Below are 23,220 nucleotides of genomic sequence, written 5' to 3'. Positions count from 1 at the left end.
AAACTGCCATCCAAGACCAATCAGGATAACAGAAAAAATTCCTACCCGGCCCCATAAAGCGACCAGCTAATCTCAGACTGTTCCAAGGGTGGGAGGTCGCTTCACCCCAGACTGAGCCTGGTCAGGCGAGACATGCGCCTGGCCAGGCTCAGCTCCGCCCTCTTCTCTGAGGGCCAATAAAGGAGTGCCACCACAGCCTGGCTCCACTCAGTGGAGCTGGGCAATTGGACTCTAGCGCAGAGAGCGGTAACATTCTTTATTGCAAAACGCACGTGAACACACTTCCCATTGTAAATTTTTTGCTGTTTTGTTTTGACTTTCTGAAGAATGAAATGAAATAAGAATAAAAACAGCCAAAGGAACAGCTTAACATAAAGACAGGGAAACAGTAGGATAGAACAAAAGTAAGGAGAGCCAAAACAATTAAAAGGACAAGTGAGCAAACTGAATGGAGGGGGACAAAATAGCTCTTGGTCTCTGCCATGGACTATGGGCTAGATAGTCCAGACTTTATGCTGAACCTGGAAAGCATCCAGAGATGGAGCTGTAGCTCAGAATCAGAGCAGCTGCTTTGCATGCAAGGTCAGTCCCTTGCATTCCCTTGCATCCTCAGTAGGGCTGAGAAGGACATTTATCTGAAATCAGGAAAGCAGCAGCCAGTCTATGAGAATGCTGAACTCGATGGACCACGTTTGTTTGAGGTAGCTTCCTATGTTCTGTTATCACATTCAGGAAAGTAGCCAGTAGTCTCTGCAAATGTGCAGAAGCAGCACCTTTAGCTGCTGTTGCTGGAGTTACCAAGGCAAGGGGGACAAGGGCTTCCTAGAGCAGAGATATCACTGGCTCACCGACTGTGCAGCATGAACAGTATCGTCATGTTGCCCTCTGCTAGGCAATAGATGCAATAGGGTGTCCTTGGGTTCTGATATTCATTAGATGCACTACATTTGAAAGTACAATGGGAAATGCATTGTGGGTAGTGGAGAGATATGTAGCTTATTGACTGCCTGAGCCTCTTCCAGAAAAGCAAAACAAAGGCTAGGTATGACATGACATTGGTCCTATGGAGCTTTAGCTTCATACATGAAATTGTCAGGTTCTTACCAGGTATTATTGTTGCTACCCCTATTAAGACCTCTTAGGCCACATTTTCTGGGGCTGTGGTAGCTAGAGTAGGAAGGATTCACAGGAAAACTGTAGTTTCTGAAGCTACTAATCCACTGCCCATCCCTATGAAATACACAGCATGGTGCAGCACCAACCACTGTTTTGGAGATACAGTTCTGTTTGCAGAGGTATACATGGTATCCGAGGGGCTTTCTTGTAGCTATTGAAGGTAGCAGAGTGTGATAAGAGTATTCCCAACAGTATTCAGTTTGGTTGTGCCTCCCCCCCCCCCAACATTCAAAGCCCTGGTCATAAATGCAGGAGTTTCAGACACAAGAACGGCTTCTTGAAAAATATCAGTGAGACCCATGAAAGACCTCACTTACACTTCCTTGAACAGTGTCGTTAGAGTGAAACCAACTATGGGAATGAAAATCAAATGGAAGAGAAGCAATGTGCAGTGCTTTCTTCTCACCTTTGTAACACAGGAAAGATAGGCTCATTATACATTTCTCAGATGTGGTGCTCTAGCCTAACTACAACGTGCTTGGGCCAATCCAAGCTGTGCTACGAGAGGTAATAGGGTTGAAATTAAAGCTGCGGAACAAGAAAAACTATGTTCTGGTATCATTATCCTCTCCTTCCCAAACTGCAGAGGACAGTGGAGCCAGGATTGATGGGAAGGGGGGGTGACAATGAGGGAGGACTGGTTTCCACTATCACAATCCTGAATGCTTCAAAAGCCAGACTGATGACAGTTGTCATTTGTTGTCAACTCTGGATCAGATGAAAGATAATATAAACTCAGCTCCTGGTCTCCAAGAACAGAGAAACTGAAGGTGGGGTGGAGAAAGTGCTTGAATGAACAGGCAGCACTTTTGTGTATAGCACAGAAAAATGATTCATGAATATAGTCTGCAATATCAAGGATTTAAATGGTAGTGAGTTCAGAAAACATGACTGAGCTCCTGAGAAAATTATACCAAAATGAACTGAAAGCTTGTATTCATCTTGTTTTGCTATGCACATTTAGCCTACTCCAAAGGATCAAGGCTGCCTTCAGTAGTTATTTATTTCAAATTAATTAGTCCAGAACAAATACCACACCCTGTATCACCATTTTTAAAATCATCCAATTAAGATTAGTCTCCTTTAATCGCCCTTCTATTCGTATTATCAGGGTGTTTAAAGAATTACTAAAAGGGTGGATTTACTACTATTCCTGAACATGCTTACAGAAGCATTTCATTCCTATGTTAATCAGTGTCTTTCATCCCAGATTAAATAAATTACAGTATTTTTCGTCTCTCTATCTGTTTAAAGCTCTTTAAAGGAGTGAAAAAGGTCCATCAGTTCACTACTGTTCAGTCACTTGGTGTGGACAAAAACATGGTTATCTTTTGTTAAGGAGTAACTAATCCCCATTACATGGACACTGACTGGCAGAAACAGGTAGATGCAGTAACAGTAAAAGATTCCATATACTGAAGCTGAAAGTCCTGAATCCTTTTTTTCCCAATTGGGCCTGCAAGGTGAAAGGTCAATTTATCCAAACAAGAGTATAATATCCTGATGCAGATTCACAAGCCATATTTCACGAATATAAAAGAGATGCTCATACAAAAGGACACTTAATAATTAGCACTGCTGGTTTCTCATTCATATTTTATTCTTTACCATATTGTGGTCTAAATACCTGCTCACTTTTATATGAATTTTCATGAACAAATTTCATGTTTAAAAAATCAACTCTACATAGATACAAAGAAAAAAGTCTAAGAATAATTGCTAAAACCAGAAACATACTGAGTTGTATCCTGAGCTGAAGTTCAGCACAGTACAAAGGAGTGAGGGGAATATTTAGAGCAAAATAGCACATTGTATTGGGGGCTGCAGCAGGAACAGATTGGTGAACATTCTTCCACCCTGGTTATGTGCAGGGCCAGCCTTTGGAGCTGTGGGGCCCAATGCAAAACATTTTTGTGGACCCCCCATCTCCTAGGCCCCCTTAATCACCACAATGACCAGCAGCGGCAAGGCACCCAGCAGAGGCATCACCAACAACTGCTGGGGGGGGGAGGCAATTTCAAGCCAATTGGAAACAGGGGCGGGCAGGACGGCCATCCAGTGGCAACGCTCCTCTCAACATGCTCTTCCTGTAATGCCTCGGCATGGAAATCCCGTCAGCTGCAGAGGTAGGTGCAAGCTGTAGCTGCAGGTGCTCTGCTTACAGCCCCAGTGCTGGGCCCCTCCCAGGCACAGGGCCCAATTTGGCCAAATTGCCCTAAGGCTGACCCTGGTCATGTGGACTTATTTGCAGAAAACGATGTCATGTCATGATACCACTATTTAGGAAGCATATGGTGTAAAAGAGGTAGTATAAAGAATGCGTAAAGAGACAAGGAATTCTGAGCAAGGAGAACATTCTACATTATTACGGTATGCATTACATTCAAAAATAAAAATAAAAGAATCATTTAGAAAGAGCAAAGCATGAGAAAGTCAACTGCCACCTTCCTTACACAAAGGGAAAAGTAAGGGACCCCAGGTCTTGCTTTAATGCAAGCAATGCTTGCTTTCCCCTTAGCCTTGCTTTTTGTGAAGGTTGGGAGGGCCTTCTGTAGGTTTTCTCTGCAGGGTCACTTGTGAATGGCTTTGTCTGCTGTTGTTGCAGGGCTCTGTTTTATCAGGCAGATGGGATTGCTTATGTATTTTAAAGGAAAGAGGGAGGGAAGGCCAGTGGGCAGACTGGGCCTGGGATGGGGCCCACCATATCTTGAGCCCTCTCCTAAGCTATCTGACACAGGTTTCCTTGGTTCTGTGCAAGCTCAAGAGCTGGTGCAGTTCTGAGGAGACCCACTGGGGCAAGCCACGCTCTACCTAGGGTAAGGGAACAAATGCTCCCTTACCCGGAGGACACTTCTGGCAGCTTCCCTGGCCCTGCAGGATACATCAGAGGCAATTTTGGGGCCGTAGTTCCTTGCTGTGCTAGGGAAACATAGGATTGGACCCTTAGTTATTAATATTTGCATTTCACACATGAGAGGGTATAATCATTAAACTAGAATTCAACTTATGATGATAAACCAAATTTTTTTTTAAAAAGCCCACGACGTATGGCTCATCCGCTAATATTGAAATTCATTTAAAATTCTATTCGCTTCCACCATAACACCATCTCAACAGTTATATAGTTAAACTGATACAACATTTTTCCATTGTAAAACTAGATCTACGTAGCCAGTCACAAGACTTCGCTGGATGTGAGCAGACAATTATGTGGGGGGAAAGAAAACACTGTGTATCAGAAAGCTATACACTGTTGTTATACAATCATCATAAATCCAAAAGGGTGAAGTGAAGTGATTGCAACAAGATTTGGGGAAGATGTCTAAACGTTTTGAGGTGTGGGAATATATACAGAAACATGGTAACTCTCATTACATGCTAATCTGTGACAAAGATATCACTATAATATTATTGCTGCTAGAAATAAAATGAAATTACAACATACATCCCCAAAGAAGGCAGCTTTTCCCACAGGTGGCTGAGCATTCCCTCTTGCAAAAGTTTTCTCAAATAATATAAGGAAAACTACAAGAGGAATTATTGGGATAAAATTTAAATTAAGCTCCGAGCTGATCTTTAAATGGTGCTTCTCTTATATTTAGCAGGGGAAAGGCAACTGTCCCTTTTCAACCTAGCATGGCAGCTTTCCCAGGGGCTATCTGCTGGTGTTTCTTTTGCAACTTTAAGATTCTGAGCTTTATGGGGCCAGGGAACCATTTTTTTAAATTTATTTAGCCATGTGAACTGCATTCTGAACTTTTTTTTGTTGAAAAGTGATAAGTATTTTTAATAACAGTAACAATAATAAACCAAATACTTAATTTGTAAATATTGGAAGCTTACTGCCTATTTAGGTATCTTGGCCAGGGCAATTTAGGAACATAGGAACTGCCTTATAGTGAGCCAGACCATTGGTTCGTTAAGGTTAGTATCGTCAGCACTGACTGGCAGCGATTTTGCAGGGTTTTCACACACACACACACACACACACACACACACACAATTTAGAGAACGGATTAGCTTCTATTAACTACTGGAGGAACAAAGTTCACATATCAGTGGATTACACACAATCACTTGTTCATTACTATTATTCACTTATAGTGAATGTGACTGTGAGCCCAACCCTATGCATGTCTACTTAGAAGACCCCATTATAGACCATGGGGCTTACGTACCAGGTAAATGTGGATAGGACTGCAGCCTGTATCTCTACTTTTGAATATTAGAGAACTCAATTTTATTTAGCTATTTGTCCTAAGTATAGTTATATGCTGCTTTTTCCTCACACAGCAATTTTATTTAGCTCTTTTCCTTAAGTATAGTTATATGCTGCAAATTGCTCATGCAATGGTTTCCTTGTCCCCAGAGGACTCACTATTTAAGAAAATACAAGCACCAGAAAATAGTCACTGGAAAGATGCTGCGATGGGCTGAAGCCGAACAGATAGATACCAAAACAAAAACTGTTTCCATTCACTGGTATATGAATGAGAAATGTAAGAGTTAAGAAACCACTACATGGAACTGAATAGGGCTTACACTAATCTGTTACACAGATTACAGTTTACCAGCTCTTGTCACCAAAATTATGTACTGTACTGAATTTTAATTAATGTGAGCCTCTTTAGGATTTCATTTTTGTCTGAAAAGTGGGACAAAAATATAACAAACTTTTTTCTTTAGCAGCACTAAACTCAGCACCAACCAAAACAAATTAAAAATCTCTTCAAAACATTCAATACATTAAGTTGCTATCCAAACAATATACAGTTGTACCTTGACACCTGCAGAAGTACTATTCTCGGAGCCCCTACAGATGCTGCAAACAGTGGATAATCACATATGTGGTTGGCCATCCTGTACCCCCTGAACATGACTGGAGCTGGGCTTTGGTCATGTTCAGAGGGTACAGGCTGGGCCTCAGCTTGGGTCGGAGGACCCCGTTGAGTTTAATCCGTGGATGAAAAATCCGCGGACAACAAGGTCTGACCTGTAACACAAAATAACCCAGCAGCCAAAGGTTGCAAGTTAACTCTCTTCAAAAGAATACAACAGGCTACTGTAGAAGTACACCAAACAAGCCGTCCATCATACGAATGATGAAACTTGCCCACTCTAGGCAATGTGCAACCTGACTTTCACTAACCTACAGTACAAAACAAGGACACGCCAGCATTCTTCAGCAAGCATAGAAAGTGCTGGTTAGTACCTATAAAGCCATAATTTGTCTGGGTTCAGATCTTTAAAGGACTGCCTTCTCTTTCACATGACCATATCCAGCCCACCCACAACAATCATCATTAAAGCCTGGATAAAGTTTTGCAGACCTAGGTAGAACTCTGCAGGCTCCCTCTGCAAGCCTAGGTAGTACCTGAGGCACTCGGGCAGGGAAGGGGAGCTTCCTGACTAGTCGGCTTGCCCAGGGCACACACTGCCTATGTAAATGTTTGCCCTGGGTTCCCTGCAGGTCCATGCTGATCTGTTCTCTCGAGACTTATAAGTGGGGAGGGGATGTTGCTTCCATAGCAGTGGCGCAGCTAAGGGGTGCAGAGGATAGCGGTTTTACCAGGCATCAAGCTTTAGGGGGGGCAACAAGCTGAGCGTGACACTAGTGACCAAAATTGTGAAAATCTTGGTATGTATGAATAATACTATCATGTTATATATCATTGGAAAGGTATTTAATGCAGAATGCAATGAATGCAGAATGCAATGAAATAAACTGCATTGGAATATCTGTATTCTATCAAACATTATGGGCCAATTAACCAGAAAATGAAAACACAACTATCTTATGGAACAAAAAGTGGATTTTCTTAACTCAAAACTGACCTATGAGACTGATTGTTCTGGGAGCCAATGACATGTTATTATGTTATTGACATGTTGCAATTACATGTTATCATGATACAGCCTGAAACTAATAAGGCGTTAATATGAGTCAGCTCTCATTTCCATCTATCATAATACAGTTACCCCTGCTAACTACGTAAATAGGCACTTTTTCAAGTAGTGCCCCTCTTATATTTAGCAGGGGCAGAATAACCATCCCTCTTCACCCCAGCACAGTGTCTTAAACCAATCAAGGGCACACTTTTTATTTATTTACTTAATTAAATCTGATTTTATCCGGGAAGGCTTACAAATCTTCTTTGACCCCAGGTAGCAGGTAGATGCCTTAGCTATGCCACTGAGGCAGCAGAGCAAGTGGGTGGTGAGCTGCTTGGAAGAGGAAATGGGGTCTTCCCAATTTTAACTTTTTTTAAGGCTGGGTGTGACGTCACTTCCGTTTATGACATCACATCCGGGGCAACATTTTGAACTTGGCTACACAATCATTAGCTATGCCACTGTTCCATGGTCACTGGAAGTCCATGTAGCTAGGACATTGGACAAGAATTTCTCAATTTCAGTACCCAGGTTACGGAACCAATTCCTTCCTGAAGAGATCTGTATGCCCCTTCACTAATACATTTTGGCAGGTTGTGAAAATAGTTTTTTTATGTTGTTGTTCTTACTGTACTGTATGTTAAATTTGTTTTGAGCTGGCTGGGGGGGTATCTTTTGGGGCTGAAAGGTGGAATTAAAATGTTGCTACTACTAAACAAGGAAAAAAAATATAAAGGACAGAAAATGAAATTGCCTGGGTTACAACTTAATTTGAGTTATTGAACTGATTGCTTTTTGTTTAATGTGAGATGAATTTCACTGAAACTTTAGAACAATGACATAGCTTTGGAGAAGAAAAAGAGACCACTCTATATGTGATTACAAGTGTCTTGGTGGAAAAAAAAAACTGGCAAAGACACAGTCAAACTATTTAATCATTTTACGTGCTCCTTGGCACAATGAGAACGTGACTGTGACACATCAGACCTAGTGGATTTTACAAGAGACTATAAATATTCATGGACTAATGAACCACCTACCCACTGGGAGTGATTACATTTGAATAGGCCAATCAAAGAAGGCTGGGTTCACATGCTCCAGACCAGGAAGTTTCTTTTTCAGAAAAGAATTACCTTATGAAAGACTAATATGGCAGTAAAATCCTTTTAACCCCAGGGGAGAAAAGGAACAGTGGAAGGAACTCAAAATATTTTTTCCCATAGGTATTAAAACTTTCTTTTGATATTAAAACAAAAAGCATGGAGAAGAAGCATTTTCAAGATTTCTTAAAATATTTTTTTGTTTTGCAACTCACTTGTACTAAAATGCAAGCTAAGTTAACTGTTTGAGGATATGGTGTTCCAAGAAAATGGGAGATCTCTTTTGTGTATGGATGTTTTCAAGTATCCCTGAGGGATATCATGACTACTCTTCAACTGTCCCTGGCAATCTCACCTTTACGTAAACAGAGAATTAAGAAAAACCTGACTCCATATTCCAAATACACTCTATAAAACACCGTATAGACGGGTTTTTGCTTGAATAATACAGTAAGACATAAAGTCATAATATTCATGTAATTTAATAACTGTGCTCTAACAGTACAATTCTATGCGACCCATTAATGTCAATGGGACTTTCTCCCAGGGAAGTGTGTATAAGATTGCAGCTTTAGTCATTCTTGGTTTTGTACCATAACAAGCTACATACCAGTCCTAATACTATGGTAGGTCATCTCCAATTACTTATTCTCCAGTTATTCCAGCGTGAAAATATGTGTTGAAATAATATGTTGTTCAGAACCTGTTTGGATGGGAAGATGAGCCAAGGAAACAGGAAGCACAGCTGCCTTGCACTTCCTATTTCTCACCCTGTTCTGTCACGTCCAAAAGACATGACATCCTTGCATGAGGAATTATGACAGTTTAACCTTTCCTACAGAAAGCAGGAAGTACAATTCATTGTGGCCTGGTGCTTTCTTTTTCTCCTACTTTTGTCCCATTCAAAATGGCACAGATTTATACCTGGAACATTAACATGGCAACATGGCAGAAAACTCCTCATGGCAGGCATCCTCAAGCCTGGCAGAAAACAAAACTGAGGCCCCAGACTAAATAATACACATGCCTCTTAGTGACTAGGTAATTCATGTGATATTGGGGTTTGTTTAACTGCATTAACTCATGAGATTAACTGCATTTTCCTCCCTGTTCCAGCTCAGGAATCCACCTCAACTTCCCCCTGACTCATTTCCACCAAAAATAATAGTATCATTTGAATCAGATCTGATTCTCTTAGGAGGGGAAGGGGAAAATTGTGGTTACTTAATGATGACAGGTAGTATTCTGTGTGAGCCCATCTCTGCCCTGGTGCAAATTAAGCCCTGTCTTGGATTTATGGCAATCTCAGGAATAACTGTCTGAGCTCATGTCTCAGAAATATTTTCAAACACTGAATGCTGTTTGCCTACTATAACTAGCTACAAAATAGCCACATTTAAACTCCGAGTTCAAACATCAGCATAAGGTATGGTATCCACAGCTTTCTAGAGAGATAGGATACATTGATTTACATTTCTGGTCTGATGTTGGTTCCTAAATTTAGATGCTTGTGGCCTGATTTTCACATCTGCTGAATATCATGTCTCTCCATTTTAAAGAGCTGCTTGTAGTGTTCAAGACCTCTGAAAAAGCATGCTATTATATATGAAAATGTTGGCCTAAAGCTGACTGATGTTAATTGGATTTCAGGTAGATTTCCTTTCAAAGAAGAAGAACAGATAAGATATTCCTTATTCTGCATAATCACAGCTGGCCTTCAGGGCCTGAAAACCAGTGGCGGTTCCCCTGCTTCTCAATGACTCCAGGGATCCAGAAATGTCAAATCTAATCCTTTACTTCATTTAAAAAACATTTCATAGCCATTTTTCTTTGTGAAGATATCCTTGAAAATTTAAATTGAATGGTTGAGTTAAAAACTTTAGAATGTTTTCCCCCTTTATGTTATTTATGAATCATCAGAGAGGCGATATTCAGGATGGGACTGCTGGCTCTATGTCCACCATAATTTGATTGGAAGCTTTCTCATCGCCTCTGTCTAGAAATTAAACGCATGTGACCTCTGCCCTAAGGAGTTGCAGCTCAATAGCTTGAGTAATAGTATCATTAGAGCTGATCAAGCGCTCACAACGTCATTCCAAATGTGTAACCTTTTAGCTGACCCAGAGCAGACAGAGGTTGACTGCAGCCCTTAAAATTACTGGACTGATAATCCTGTGAAAGGTCTGCTTGAACAGATCTCTAATATGCATCATTTGGGGCTGCCAAGGAAGTCGTGACATTCTACTCAGAATACCTGAAATACCCTTTCAGACACTGTGCATTCAGTACTGAAGGTTCCCCCCCTCGTTTTTTTCTTCTTCTGTTCTTCTTGGCTTCCTGCACAGCAGAGTAAAACCCTAATCCTAACCTCCCACTAATGAAAGATGAAGGCTACAATCTCCACACACTTACTAGCTCCATTAAACACAGTGGACTTATGGCTGGCTAAACATGCACAGGATTGTGCAGGACAGCTGATGACATCCATGAAAGATGATTGTTCATATCTTTTATAGATCTTGTTCATGAAGTATGTGGGGTTGGGTGAGTGAGGACACTTCCTGTCTGAATCATTCTGATTACAAATTATTATAGTGCCACCAGCGTACACAGTGAAAAATAGATTCCCACCCTGAAGAGTTCACAATCAACATGGGGCAATAACATGGGTGCCTTTAATCGTAGCACGTCAGGATAGTGAAACCCCTTTGTGATACTGCAGCAAAATTGTTAGGATTGGAAGAGACCCAATGGGTCATCCACTGCAACATTCTCCATCCAAAACAAGAGTATACTTCTATGCATCTAAAGCATCACCCTTGATATGTCTGTCTGGCCTTTCATTGAACACTTCTAAAGGAAGAGATGACACATTCTCCCTGAGCAACTTGCTGCACTGCTGAACTGTTCTGTGTTCTTGTAGTTAGGGTTTTTTTTTTTTCCTTCTTTCCATTTCCTACACTTTTGTAGTTTAAAGCCACTTGTGTTTTGTCTTTGGAGGGGCCTTGGCTCAGTTGCTGAGTGCATGCTTTGCATGCAAAAGGTGCCAGGTTCTAATCCTGGTATCCAGACAGAACTGGGAAAGACGCCTGTCTGAAATCCAGGAAAGCTGCTGTTCATCAACAAAGACAATACAGAATTAGATAGATAGGTCTGAGTCACTATAAGGCAGCTTTTCATAGACTAGGGATTTTTAACTGCAGAGAACAAAATAATGGGGGTATGAGACTCAATTGCAATTTAAAACAATTATTGTTAGATTAGATTATTAACTATCACCATTATCAATATGGATCGATGTGTTCTGTTCCTAGTTATCCATGTGTAAGGTAAAACCAAATTATTGACCTCTTTTGAGTCATACTGGTACCTAATGATTTCAACAGTCTGGTGAAGGGGGTATGGTGACATATTGGGCAATCCACTGGGGGTCTGTAATCATAAAAAGGTTAAGAACCCCGCCACAGACCTTTCGTAGAAAGAGCTGACATTCTTCTTCTTTCTACAGTCTGATTCAATACTTGAAAATATGTCCAAATAGCCTCACCTCCCCAAAGACACTTTTATCTAAATTAAACCAATCTCCTTCAACATTTCTTCACACAATTTGCTTTCCTTTCCAATGTTTCTTCCCTTCTTTCCAAGTCTGAAAATTTCTGGGTTTCCCCCCTTTCTCCTGGGAGGCTCAGATAACACAGGCCAACACACATTTTGCTTCCTTAAACATTACACCAATTCCTGGGTATATTTGGGGTGCCGAATCAAAAAATTGCATCCGTTTTGCCCTATCAGGTCTAGTTTTGAAGCCTACACCATGGCTTCCTCATGAGGAAGCTGCTTGAACCATTCACTAATGAGGCTAAACTATATCTCCAAAACTAGACATGATAGGGCAAAACGGATGCCATTTTCAGAATTGGCACCCCAAATTAATATCAAACCACCATAAAGTTTGGGAAGAACTTTTCTGACCCTCAATTTTGTAGGCCTGTGTAATCAATTAGCAACTGGCTGGAAAGTGCTACATAGGCTGTAAGAAAATCTGACTGCAATGACTTGGCAATGATGTATCATCACACAATAATCACTGGAAAATCTTTGCATAACAATCATGGCAAATCTCAGGCCACAGCAGAAACCCACGTGGAGTAGATATTAGCAGTGCCTGTTCAGGCCTTGCTATTTCTTCCCACTCTGTAACCCCCTAAGACAGCCATTTTCAATCACTCTGCCGTGGCACACTGGTGTGCCGTGAATGGTTCCCAGGTGTGCCGTGGGAATTTGGGTGAGGCTCATTTATTATAGAGGGCCATTGGGGGGTGTGAGCCTCCCACTGACAGCACAGTGTGTCCTGTCAATTGTCAAAAAACGGATGGTGTGCCTTGACCATTTTTGTGCCTTGCCAGTGTGCTGTGAGATGAAAAAGGTTGAAAATCACTGCCCTAAGACCTCTCAAGTCAGTCAACCGGGAGGAAACTACAACCCTTCACTGGTCACAGACAAAGAGGGAACTATCCGTGACTGAAGGGACACAGAAAAAACATTTTGAAATAGCAGCCAAACACTGATAACAAATTCAGAGATAAAGGAACAGAGAAAACTGAAACAGGAAAATATAAGCCTTGGAAATAGGATCAGTAGATGACAATAATTTTTCATAGCTTGAATCAGCTGTGCTGTGCACTCCTATGCATGTTTATTTGGAAATGAGCTTCATAGTATTCAACAGGCTTATTCCCCAGAAAGAGTGTTAGCACTGTAGCCTTTGTGGGTTTTTTCATGGAAGACTATTTTATCAGAGTTTAAAAAAAACCTCTGTAACGCTTGGATTCTATTTGCATAACCTACTAAATTACATGATGCCATTCATCTTATTAAAAAAAGAATAATTACATAAGCAATATGCTTCTGTAAGGATGTAAAATGACTCACCATTTTTAGCTGTGCAATTTTTCCATCTGCAACAGGTGTAACCAAAACCATTTTTTGGCAAACCTTTAGTTGTTAAGTTCTAACAACTCAGAGACCTCTTCAAATACCTGTCTAGCTTCATGCAAAAAGCATTAAGACATGCTTCCTTTCCGTTTCTCTCTCTTGAGAACTACAGTGGTCCCAATGAAAGCAAAATGTAGATTTACAAAAGAACACCGGGGATTTAAAAATTCCACTTATAACAAAAGATACAGCTTTCTTGTGGGTTCAAGGGAAGAACTGCCAGATTCAGGCCTCACATTAAAGTTTCTGCAAGTATTAGTTAGGCTACAATAGCCACAATTTAATTTTGTTTCATAATAATTAGAATAATGGATCATTTCTAATATACCTCTACTTTCTGAGTATTTGCTATTTAGACAGTAATAGGATTTCTATCTTTTGGATCTGCAGCTCTAGGGCTTTACACACTTACCTGGGAATAAGTAGTCCCACTGAATTCAATGAGACTTACTACTGAGTAAGTAAACAAAGGATTACACTGTACAAGTCATCGTTTTTGACTGGGACTGAATTAGGGAATACAGAATAAAGAATTAGAAACAGTTGCTTCTTCACACATTACAAGTTTTAGGTTAACGTCTGTGATTTTAAAAAAGTAAAATAACATGCAAAGGCAGTGAACATATAGCTGTATCACACAGGTACACTCATCAGGAAGCTGAGATCAGACACAGCAACCTGTTGAGTGTACATGTAATGGCAAAACCAAATACTGATTTACAGTTAAGTAGTGTGCAAAATGTCCCTAACAGAGATTCATGTATAATGGTGGCTAGTCACAACTGGAGGAGGTGCCAGTACCTATAAAAACACCTTGTCATGATCACCACAGTGGTACATGCTACACCTTGTCCTTATCATCAACGAGCAGTGAGTAAGCGCAACAGAGGCTGAAACTTCTGAAAAACTGGATTCACACCATTCACACCTTACAACTGCACAGATACAGATGTTTGTGTCTGTACATGTCACTAGATACTCCTGTAGAAGTGGAGATCATACAGGGTGTACCAGGTTCTTTTACCTTCTTGGCTGGTCTCCTTCTCCCCTAAATAACACTGGGGAAAGGGGAGGTGCAGCGCAAGCCCTGCAACAAGTGAGAAGCTGGGTTTGCAGAGAGAGAGCGAACATACATGCCTGCTTGCTAGTGCTTCTGAAGAATCTCTGTAGTTGTACTTAAATATAATGGAATTCCGCTGGAGTAAGTGGTTGATAATTTTTAGCATCTACTTTGTTTCAACCCCATTCAAACCACTCACTGCCCTCCTTGTGATTTTACAAGCTACAGATCTATAACACTGCCCCATCTAGGAAAACATGAGATTTGAACAATATGTCTGCATGTTCTACATAAGGACATGTGTTCTGGTGTACCATATCTGACAATTCATAGAAGCATCATGGATGGCAACCTGTGCGGATAACCTGCAAATGCCTTTGTGCTTATCCTTCACCATTCTTTGTTCCCCCTTCTGATGAAGTGCAACCACACTTTACAGCTACAAGTGTTAGAGCCCTTTAGACAATAATACGTATTCAAACTCTCTTAATGAGTAGAGTACCTGCAGTTCTGTTTGGAAGAAGAACTTCTGTGGGCACTGTGTGCAGTCATAGATCTTGTCTTCTTGTCCATGGGCCGAAAAAATATGTTGCTGCAACTTGTTGGCTTGAACAAATACTTGAACATTAAAAAGAAAAAAGTGAAGTTTTCGTTATTTCATTTTCTACTTGGAGAGACTTTTTTGTGAACATTTCCTCATTAACTCACAGCAATTGCAAAGGTTACAATTATCCAAGAACCCTATAATTTCTGATTATACTGTTGCTATAATAGGCACCAACCACAATTGCTCAGTTCCACATGCAAGTCCTAATTTTCTTTTCTTTTCTTTGTAAAAGAACTGTGCTATATGTCTGGTAAAAACATAATCAAATAACATTTAAATCTAAATCATGTAGAAATGGCCTTCACTCCCCCCACCCTCATTTACCAATAACTTACAAGTGAACCACAGAGCATTAAAAATCAAAAGAAACATTTTACAGAAAGATTCTTTGCTACAGAGAAATTTGGAAACAATAGATGCCAAGGCCGTTTTGTTTTTTTTTTGCATTTGCCCAAAAGTTAAATCTAACAAATAATTCTGTATTTAAATGTGCTAATGTTAAAAACAATATCCCACAGCTACACTGGGGCAATGTCTATAAATGTGAAACAGAACTGCAGGTAAATTCTCTTTGGATACTTTAAGATCAACTCTGAGTACATACTGAATGCAAGGGTTTCAATAATATAAACATGTTCAATTTTAATGACTACAAAACAAGGCCCTAAGACTGTGTAACAGTTTACCTAGGAGACATACTATTAATAATTAAATTGTATATGCCAGAGGCAGTGTTTGGGTTGGCAGCGCTGACTTCTGATGGATGCCTGGTGCACTGTGACCTAAAAAAAGTTTGCATCCACAATATTAATCTGTATAGGCAGGGCAAGGATTTATTAAAGATGCTGGCATTTAACTTTGACTCTACTCCTAATCATTAAAATAATTCTAATTGAATGCCAACAAGAAAAAAAATTAGAATAGCGTTCTTGTGAGTCATACATTTTAATCACATTTCTCATTACCTTAAAAAGGATTGGATTCCATTTTCCATATAAAACTTATATTGGTGATTTTCAGCTCTCGTTAATATTCTACACACTGAAATAATTTAATAGCATATTACTCATAAAACATCACTGTTTATGATTAATGTGCTGTGTCTATTTACCCCATCAGCAAAAAAAAAAAAAAAAAAGGAAAATGGTTTTTCATAGAGATTGAAATAGGAGTTATCTACATACTTCTTCACGTATTTTTACAAGGCCACTGGCTGAAACATTAAAAGATTATTATTATTATTTTAATCAGGGAACTTATTCACGGTGAGATACATTAGTAGGGCTGATTTTCAGATGCTATTTTGTACATGGTTTTTTAAAAAAAATCCATTCTGAACTTAACTCTTAGAATCATAAGCCATATAAGGGAGTATATGAAAACCACCAACTTACACATACGTACACACAGGTGAGAGAGGAAAAATCCTGGTCCAATTAATTCAAAATCCAAAATACAAAGAAATGCTTGACTGAAGGAATTATTGAACACAGATGCTTGACAAGCAAACTGTTAAAGGCAAAAGTAACTACAACCTGAAACATTATTACTGCAAACTGTGTCGTGAAAATTAATTAATAGCACAATCCTATGCATGTCTACTCAGAAGTAAGCTCCACTGAGTGCAATGAGACTTACTGTCAAGTGTTACAGCAGTGATTTTCAACCTTTTTTTGGTCTCATGGCACACTGACAAGGTACTAAATTTGTCAAGGCAATTGTCAGTTTTTGACAATTGACAAGGCACACCATGCTGTTGGCGGGGGGCTCATATCCCCCAATGGTCCTATTAATAAACGACTCTCCACCAAACTGCTGTGGCACACCTGGGGACCATTCGTGACACACCAGTGTGCCACGGCACAGAGGTTAAAAATGGCTGTGTTACAGGATTGCAGCCTAAATGTTATGAGGGAAAAACGTGTTCAATTCAGATATGAGGAGGTAATCATCATTAGTAGCAAACTCCAACGAACTGAAGAAAAATCCAACTTTAATTTGCTTTTGCAGGGGTTTGCTTGCATTTACTGCTAAACAAGAACTAATATGAAGGCACCAAAGGGTTGTGTTTTCTTATCAATGTGTATCAATGGAGAACAAAAGCCCTGAATGGCTTCCCATTGATACAAAGCTATGCAAGTCACTGATTTTCCTCTTGTAGAAAAACAAATACTGCATTTATGCACTATGACTCAGGGTGTAATTTTATACAGTATTATCGCTGTTAAAAATAAAAGATCCGTACGCAGCCTTTAAATGGGTTAATTTTAAACTACAGTTAGAGGTTATGTTTCATCCAGTACAACAGTGTGTCTCCTACTAAGGGGAAAAAGGATAAGCAATTTTGCTTGTCTTTCAGGTAATATTTAGCCCGTATTAAGACAAGGTCTACAATTTCTTGAAGCTGTGAATCCCAACACACAGGAAGAAGTGGTTGGAGTCCTGGTTGCTGTAGCACCATGGGTGTCAGGCTAGAGATGAGGTGGCATAGGGTGAGTGTATGTAGATTATTATTGCTGGGTGGAGAGTGGAGAAAGTAAGCTGTAATAGGAGCAATGGATATTGATAGTAGCAACGGGGAGACAATACAGGGAATACAGGAGCCAGGCAAGTATCCTCCATGACATTGCTTTGGGCAAGTTCACAAATGCAAGTTTAGCACTGCTTAAAAGCAGCATCAATTGATGACTGACGTACAAAGCAGTTATAAGCACCAGAGAAAGGCATTTTCATATCACTTCATAAATACTCAAATAAGATTTTGGGGGGGGGGGGCTGTTCAGATCTTCCAACGCAAGTCTACTCTAGGGATGTACTCTAGGGATGTACTCTAGGGATGTACTCCAACGCAAGAATACTCTAGGGATGTACAAGTATGTGTGAACACGTAGGGGCACTTGATGTATTGCTCAAACAAGAATTTCAAGGGGAGGGGCTATCAATTCACATATTCAGCAATATCACTGAATAGTGAATGCTGATAGGCCATATACAAAGATGTATACATAGTTCTGGATCCAGAGAAATATGAGCACAGTTTTGCTTGTGCAGTGTGGCTTTCCTACCCCCTTCTTCTACCTGCAATCCGTCAGCTGCTCCCGATGTTTCAGGAACACTGGGAATGTCATAGGGGCAGCTGAAAGGAGAACTGGCAGATATCAGGGATCTACTTGTGCAAACAAATGTATCTTCTGCTTCTGCGATGAGGATGTGTGTGTTGTTGGATCCCACCCAAAACTGATTTGACAAAAACACATTGTTTGAGAGTTACGTTTGAAAAGCTATTCAGGATGCCTGCTCTTTGAGCACATTTGACTTTTTTAAATAACTGCTGATCAATATCATTAACGAGCACAAAGCTAATATCTGTGCACAAGCTGACCTGAAGTCAGAATCTGGCACAAATGACATCACTGGAGGATGTGTATGAATCTCAGGCCTAGGCCGGAAATGGATGGATCCAATCAGTAGACCCACCTGTAAAGCAGACCGGACATTTGAAGGTTCCTCCCATCCCTTCAAAACTGTGTTCTATCAGATGGCACTGAAGTTTGGCAGGAGAATCAAACGTCTGGTTGCAGAGTTTGCATTCATGATTTAATCCTTCATCTGGTGGAAAAAAAAATTGAGAACAGTTTAGCTGTAATTGTTACATATGTACCCTGATCTCCCACCAAAAGACTCAAAGCAATTTGCACACAATTCTATTAATCATGACTGATATACTGCATGTACAAAACAGCTTTTCATCCAGTCCACATAAGTAATCCCTCAACCTCCCCCAAATCTGCCGTTATTAAAATATTCATCTACTAGTAAGCATAAAGTGTATGCATATATTCAGTTGGACTTGATCGCTGCCAATATAAATGATGCAGATGCATCACATTTTAATCAATTAAGGGCGCAAATCTATCCTGCGCTGGAACAGGCAAGCCAGGAGGCCATAAGCAGCTCAGTGGCCAAACGCAGCTCAGCCAGAGGCAAGGGGAAACTTTTCCCCTTACCTCTTGGTAAGGGCTGCTGGCCCCTATGGGTCTCCTCGGACTTGTGCCATCTCTTGAGGTGGCACAAGTCTGAGGTGAGCAGAGTGACTTGAAGCCGCTCTGTTCTCTCCAGGAACAGGGATTGGGATCCAGCATAACTGCCAGATCCCAGCCCAGCCTCCTGCTCCCCGCCTGCCCCCAGGGTTGCCCACTGCCTGCCCTCCCCTCTGCCCAGGAACACGTCTCTCCCGCCTCCTCCCCACCTCCCTTTTCTTCTTGCATCGGTTCAGGTGGGCCGACGCAAGTCTGAGAGAGGAAGCCAGCGCAGAGGCTTGCATCAGCCTCCGCAGGCCAGCGCTTCTCAGAGTGGGCCTGGCTTCTTCTCAAGGAGGTGCAAATGTGACTTACGTTTGCAATTCTCCTGGCTGGCTCAAGGGACTTGTGCTGGCCCGAGGGCGCGTTAGGACTGTGCCCTAAATTGGACAAGTACAAATCTCAGTGCTTTTGAGCTAGATGTGGCAAAGTTTCTAACAAGTTGTATGTGGCAGATTAAGGATGGGAAAATATAGCACCCGGCCTTCTTGCTATATAGAAACTGCAACCCTATCTGTTAAAGATGCACATGATAGTGGAACAATTATTACAAGTAACCCCTGCTAACTGGGTAAGAGGCACACTTTCAAGTGGGTGCTCCTCTTTATAGCAGCGGGAGAGTAACTAGCCCACCTAACCCCAGCAGTGTCTTTTCTAGTGGCTGTCTGCTGGTGTTCTTTTGCATCTTTTTAGATTGTGAGCCCTTTTGGGACTGGGAGCCACTAGTTGTTTGATTTTTCTCTGTAAACAGCTTTGTGAACTTTTAGTTGAAAAGCAGTATATAAATACTGTTAATAATAATAATAATAATAATAATAATAATAATAATAATAATAATAATAATAATAAGTTCCTTCAAGTCCTATAAGTCCTATTATCTATGTGGATAGGGGCAAGAGGAGAAGTAAAGTTTGTTTTAACAACAAAGTATCTTGTTTTTACAGAGTATCTGACTTTGCACTGTAATATGGGACCCCTGCTAACTGGGTTAAGAGGTACCTTTTAAGCAGCGGTTCTTTTCTTTTATATTTTGCAAGGGTAGAGCAACTGCTCCTATTAATCCCAGCATAACATATTTTCCAGTAGCTCTTAGCTTGTTTCTCCCTTATGCCTTTTCTGTTTCTTAGACAGCAATTCTGGGACAGGGAACCATTTTGTACTTCTACACAAATTGCTTTGTAAACTTTTGTCTTGTTGAAAAGTGGTATATCAATATTTATCATCATCATCAATATAGATGCCAGGATTGTGTAGTGGCTCAGGAGCAAGACGTAGACCTGGAAGATCTAGTTTCAATTCCCCACTCAGCCATGAAGCTTCCTGGGTGACCTTGGGTCAGTCACTATCAGCCTCACCTACCTCACAGGGTTGCTGTGAGGACAAAACAAGGGGAGGAACTATATGCACCACCCTGAGCTCCTGGGAGGAAGGGCAGTATTAAAATGTGAAAAATAAACAAATCTGAAGCTCCTACACAAGAATACAGACAATCATTTCCTACTCCAGTCTTCATTTCCTATCCTTGACTTCCTTTTGTACCCTCCCACTCAAGGCTTTCTTCTGTGGCAGCAGTCAAAGACTAAACTTAAGTAGGATCCAGAAACCATGTGGGTCTGTGGGCTGCCTTTAGTGGCAGGAAATCTGCACGAGGGTGACAGAATTGGAGAGTTTACTTTTTATTCAGAGTCTGGGTTCATTTTTGACACACAATTTTTAGATGATTATTTTTTGCTTTAAATATGTACGCTGCCCTGAGTCTTTGTCTTCAACAATAAAGCCTCTAGTATGTCTAATGCCTGAACTAGTTCCCCCTCCCCTATTAATAACTATCCCCCTACAGCCCCAAAGGTCTTTAATTCTTCCAGCTATAGGTATTCCTAGTACCACCACATTGATCCTTAAACTTTCCTTGTTCTGAGCTGCAGGCCCTCAGTGCCCTTCCCCCCTCCCTCTTCCATCATAGGCCGAACATTAGTCTTTCTTCCCAACAGTGTTGCGAGCTCCTTTCGTTCCACCATGGGAACAGGGATAGGTTGTCCTACTTAGAAACAGTTGCTAGGTAAGATGCAGCTCCCAGCTCTCGTGTACAGGGTTCAATTCCCTCAGCACATCTTAGAAAAGGTCCTTCTGTATGTCACAAGTGCGTTATACAAATACTGTGATCTTACCGGTAAACATACTATCTGACTAGTAATAGTAATAATAATTTTTTTTTTTTTTAAACCCAACTCCTTGGAAACCACTCAAACATGTCTCAAATGGAAAGGACTTTTTTTAAAGCATCCCTTCCTAAGCATCTAAATATAAAACAGTTGTATCATTTGCTTAAAATGACACAGCATGCAGTTGTAATAAAGAGGATTATAATAAAGAGGATTTGTATCTATGACTGATGAGAAATCATCCAAATAGATGGAGATAAAGGACTGAATCAAAGTAGGAGCCACTGCTTGTAATCTATATGTAGTCACTTGGCCATTCTTCCAAGCTATAGCCAACTAAAACTATGAACAGTAATTAGATTTGTATAGCTCATGTTTTGATGCACCCTTGCCCGAAATCTAAATGCATAAACACAATCTGGTACAATTCACAAAGCTGCTGCACTGTATCACACTGACCACCTCATGCCCAGCAAGGGATTCAGAGGCTACCTGGCCCTGCAACAGTTGTACTGTGAAATGACACTGCTCTCCCTGTTGAGCACAGTCCCACTAGCCCACAGGCAGATGAGTCAGAAACAGCACCCACAGCTATGCTGACCCTGGGAATGCCTACGGTTTTCGGATGCTCTGCTGTACTGGTTTTGGGGGATGGGTCTGTAGGGTCTTTGGTCTTTAGGAACACTTCTTATGGAAAAGCAGGTTACCCTACTCATTCAGAAATGGGTGAAGGTGAATTTATGGCACTCAATCAGAACCACCCTGCTGGAACAGTCCACAGGTCCATGGGGTTTAGCATTTTGTGTCTCACAATGATAAGTGGGATCAGCATTTTTCTCAATGTTTGTCCCCCCACCATACCACTTTGCATGGTCTTTGTATTGGAAATACCACTGGAAGAATTTGGTGATGATGTCACTAGTTACTTCCACATTGGGAAGCCAGACATGACACAACAAACACCGGTAAGAAGCTAAGGACAGGTAGGTCAGCTTTTTCAAGTGCACAAAAAGCACACACTAGAGCTCTGCCTGTCAAGTTGAACCTCCTACCATTGTTTGTCACATTGCATTGCCAGTCACACTGCCAGGCAGCAAGTGTCCGGGGGTCCCATGAGTATCACTAGATGCCACCTCAAGTACCACAGGTGGTATATGAGTACCACTGGTTGAGAAATGCAGAGTTAGACGCTTCTGGGAAGACCACAAGGAGGACATAAAGAGAGCACTTCTGCTGTTGCCTACACTCCAGTACCCCTTATTACCCTACTATTCAGAGGGTACGAACTCATCATGACTAATAGCCAGTAACAAATACCTAAAGTTAGTGGTCATCACCATTACTTTGGTATAGCTGTGCAGCCAAGAAACTGGACAGAGTGGCTCACTTTTCTTCCAGCCTATAAGGTAGTAAAAGTTAAGTGGACTAGCTGGACAGCATACATAATCCATAAAAATACAAAGCAAAGATTTAAGAGTTTCATTCACAAAGTGCTGTACACATCTTAAATGGGTATGAACCTCAGCAGGATTAAATTACAATTCACACAGCACCTAGAAAATGAGACAGAATGAAGACTCGGCCTTCACATCAATCATAGTGCTTTTTTTTCTTTGGAAAATTCTTGTATTTGCTTTTAATACGTGTAACAGTGGATGAGGTCAAACAATCTAATTCATCTAGTATCTGGTCTCTGACAGAGGTCAGCACCAGCTGCAGCAAAGGAAGGTATAAATGGCTATATTATGCACTAAGAACCTAAAAGGAACTTTTTAAAAATGAATATTTGTGTTTGTGTGCAGACAAGTTGGGGGGGAGGAACCCATCTCTCGATCTTTCATCCATCAAGGTGAAGATAAGAATGCCAACTCATGAAATGCTAGCCAAATGCAAATCAGCAAGCGCAGGCACTCTAAATCAATATAAACTTTATGTCACAACATTTTCCAAGGATATATGGATCCTTCTCCATAAATACTGCACAGAAGTAGAAGGATGTAATTCAGAATGACATGTGGGATTTTACTGTCACCATCCCCATTCATTTTACCCTTCAAAAAAAAGGAAAAACAGGTATCGTGCGTGCGTGCGTGCGTGCGTGTGTGTGTGTGTGTGTGTGTGAGAGAGAGAGAGAGATTGTACAAAACCT

General features: G+C 40.8%; 1 protein-coding gene across 8 annotated transcripts in view; it reads right to left on the bottom strand.

Annotated features, from left to right (window-relative positions):
* The window catches only part of ZNF521 (zinc finger protein 521), a 348,131-nt gene that overhangs the window by 28,853 nt on the left and 296,058 nt on the right, over positions 1 to 23,220 (bottom strand). For all 8 annotated transcript variants that reach the window (XM_066626103.1, XM_066626107.1, XM_066626104.1 and 5 more), the window contains 2 exons: positions 18,308 to 18,439; positions 14,726 to 14,841 (listed from right to left, as the gene is read on the bottom strand). In XM_066626103.1, the coding sequence (XP_066482200.1) occupies positions 14,726 to 14,841; positions 18,308 to 18,439 (248 nt within the window). The remainder of the gene's footprint in view (positions 1 to 14,725; positions 14,842 to 18,307; positions 18,440 to 23,220) is intronic.

Source organism: Tiliqua scincoides, chromosome 4 (assembly GCF_035046505.1).
Source record: "Tiliqua scincoides isolate rTilSci1 chromosome 4, rTilSci1.hap2, whole genome shotgun sequence".
NCBI lineage: Eukaryota > Metazoa > Chordata > Lepidosauria > Squamata > Scincidae > Tiliqua > Tiliqua scincoides.
The sequence above is the reverse complement of the archived record's forward strand: the minus strand, read 5'-3'. Positions and strand labels throughout refer to the sequence as shown.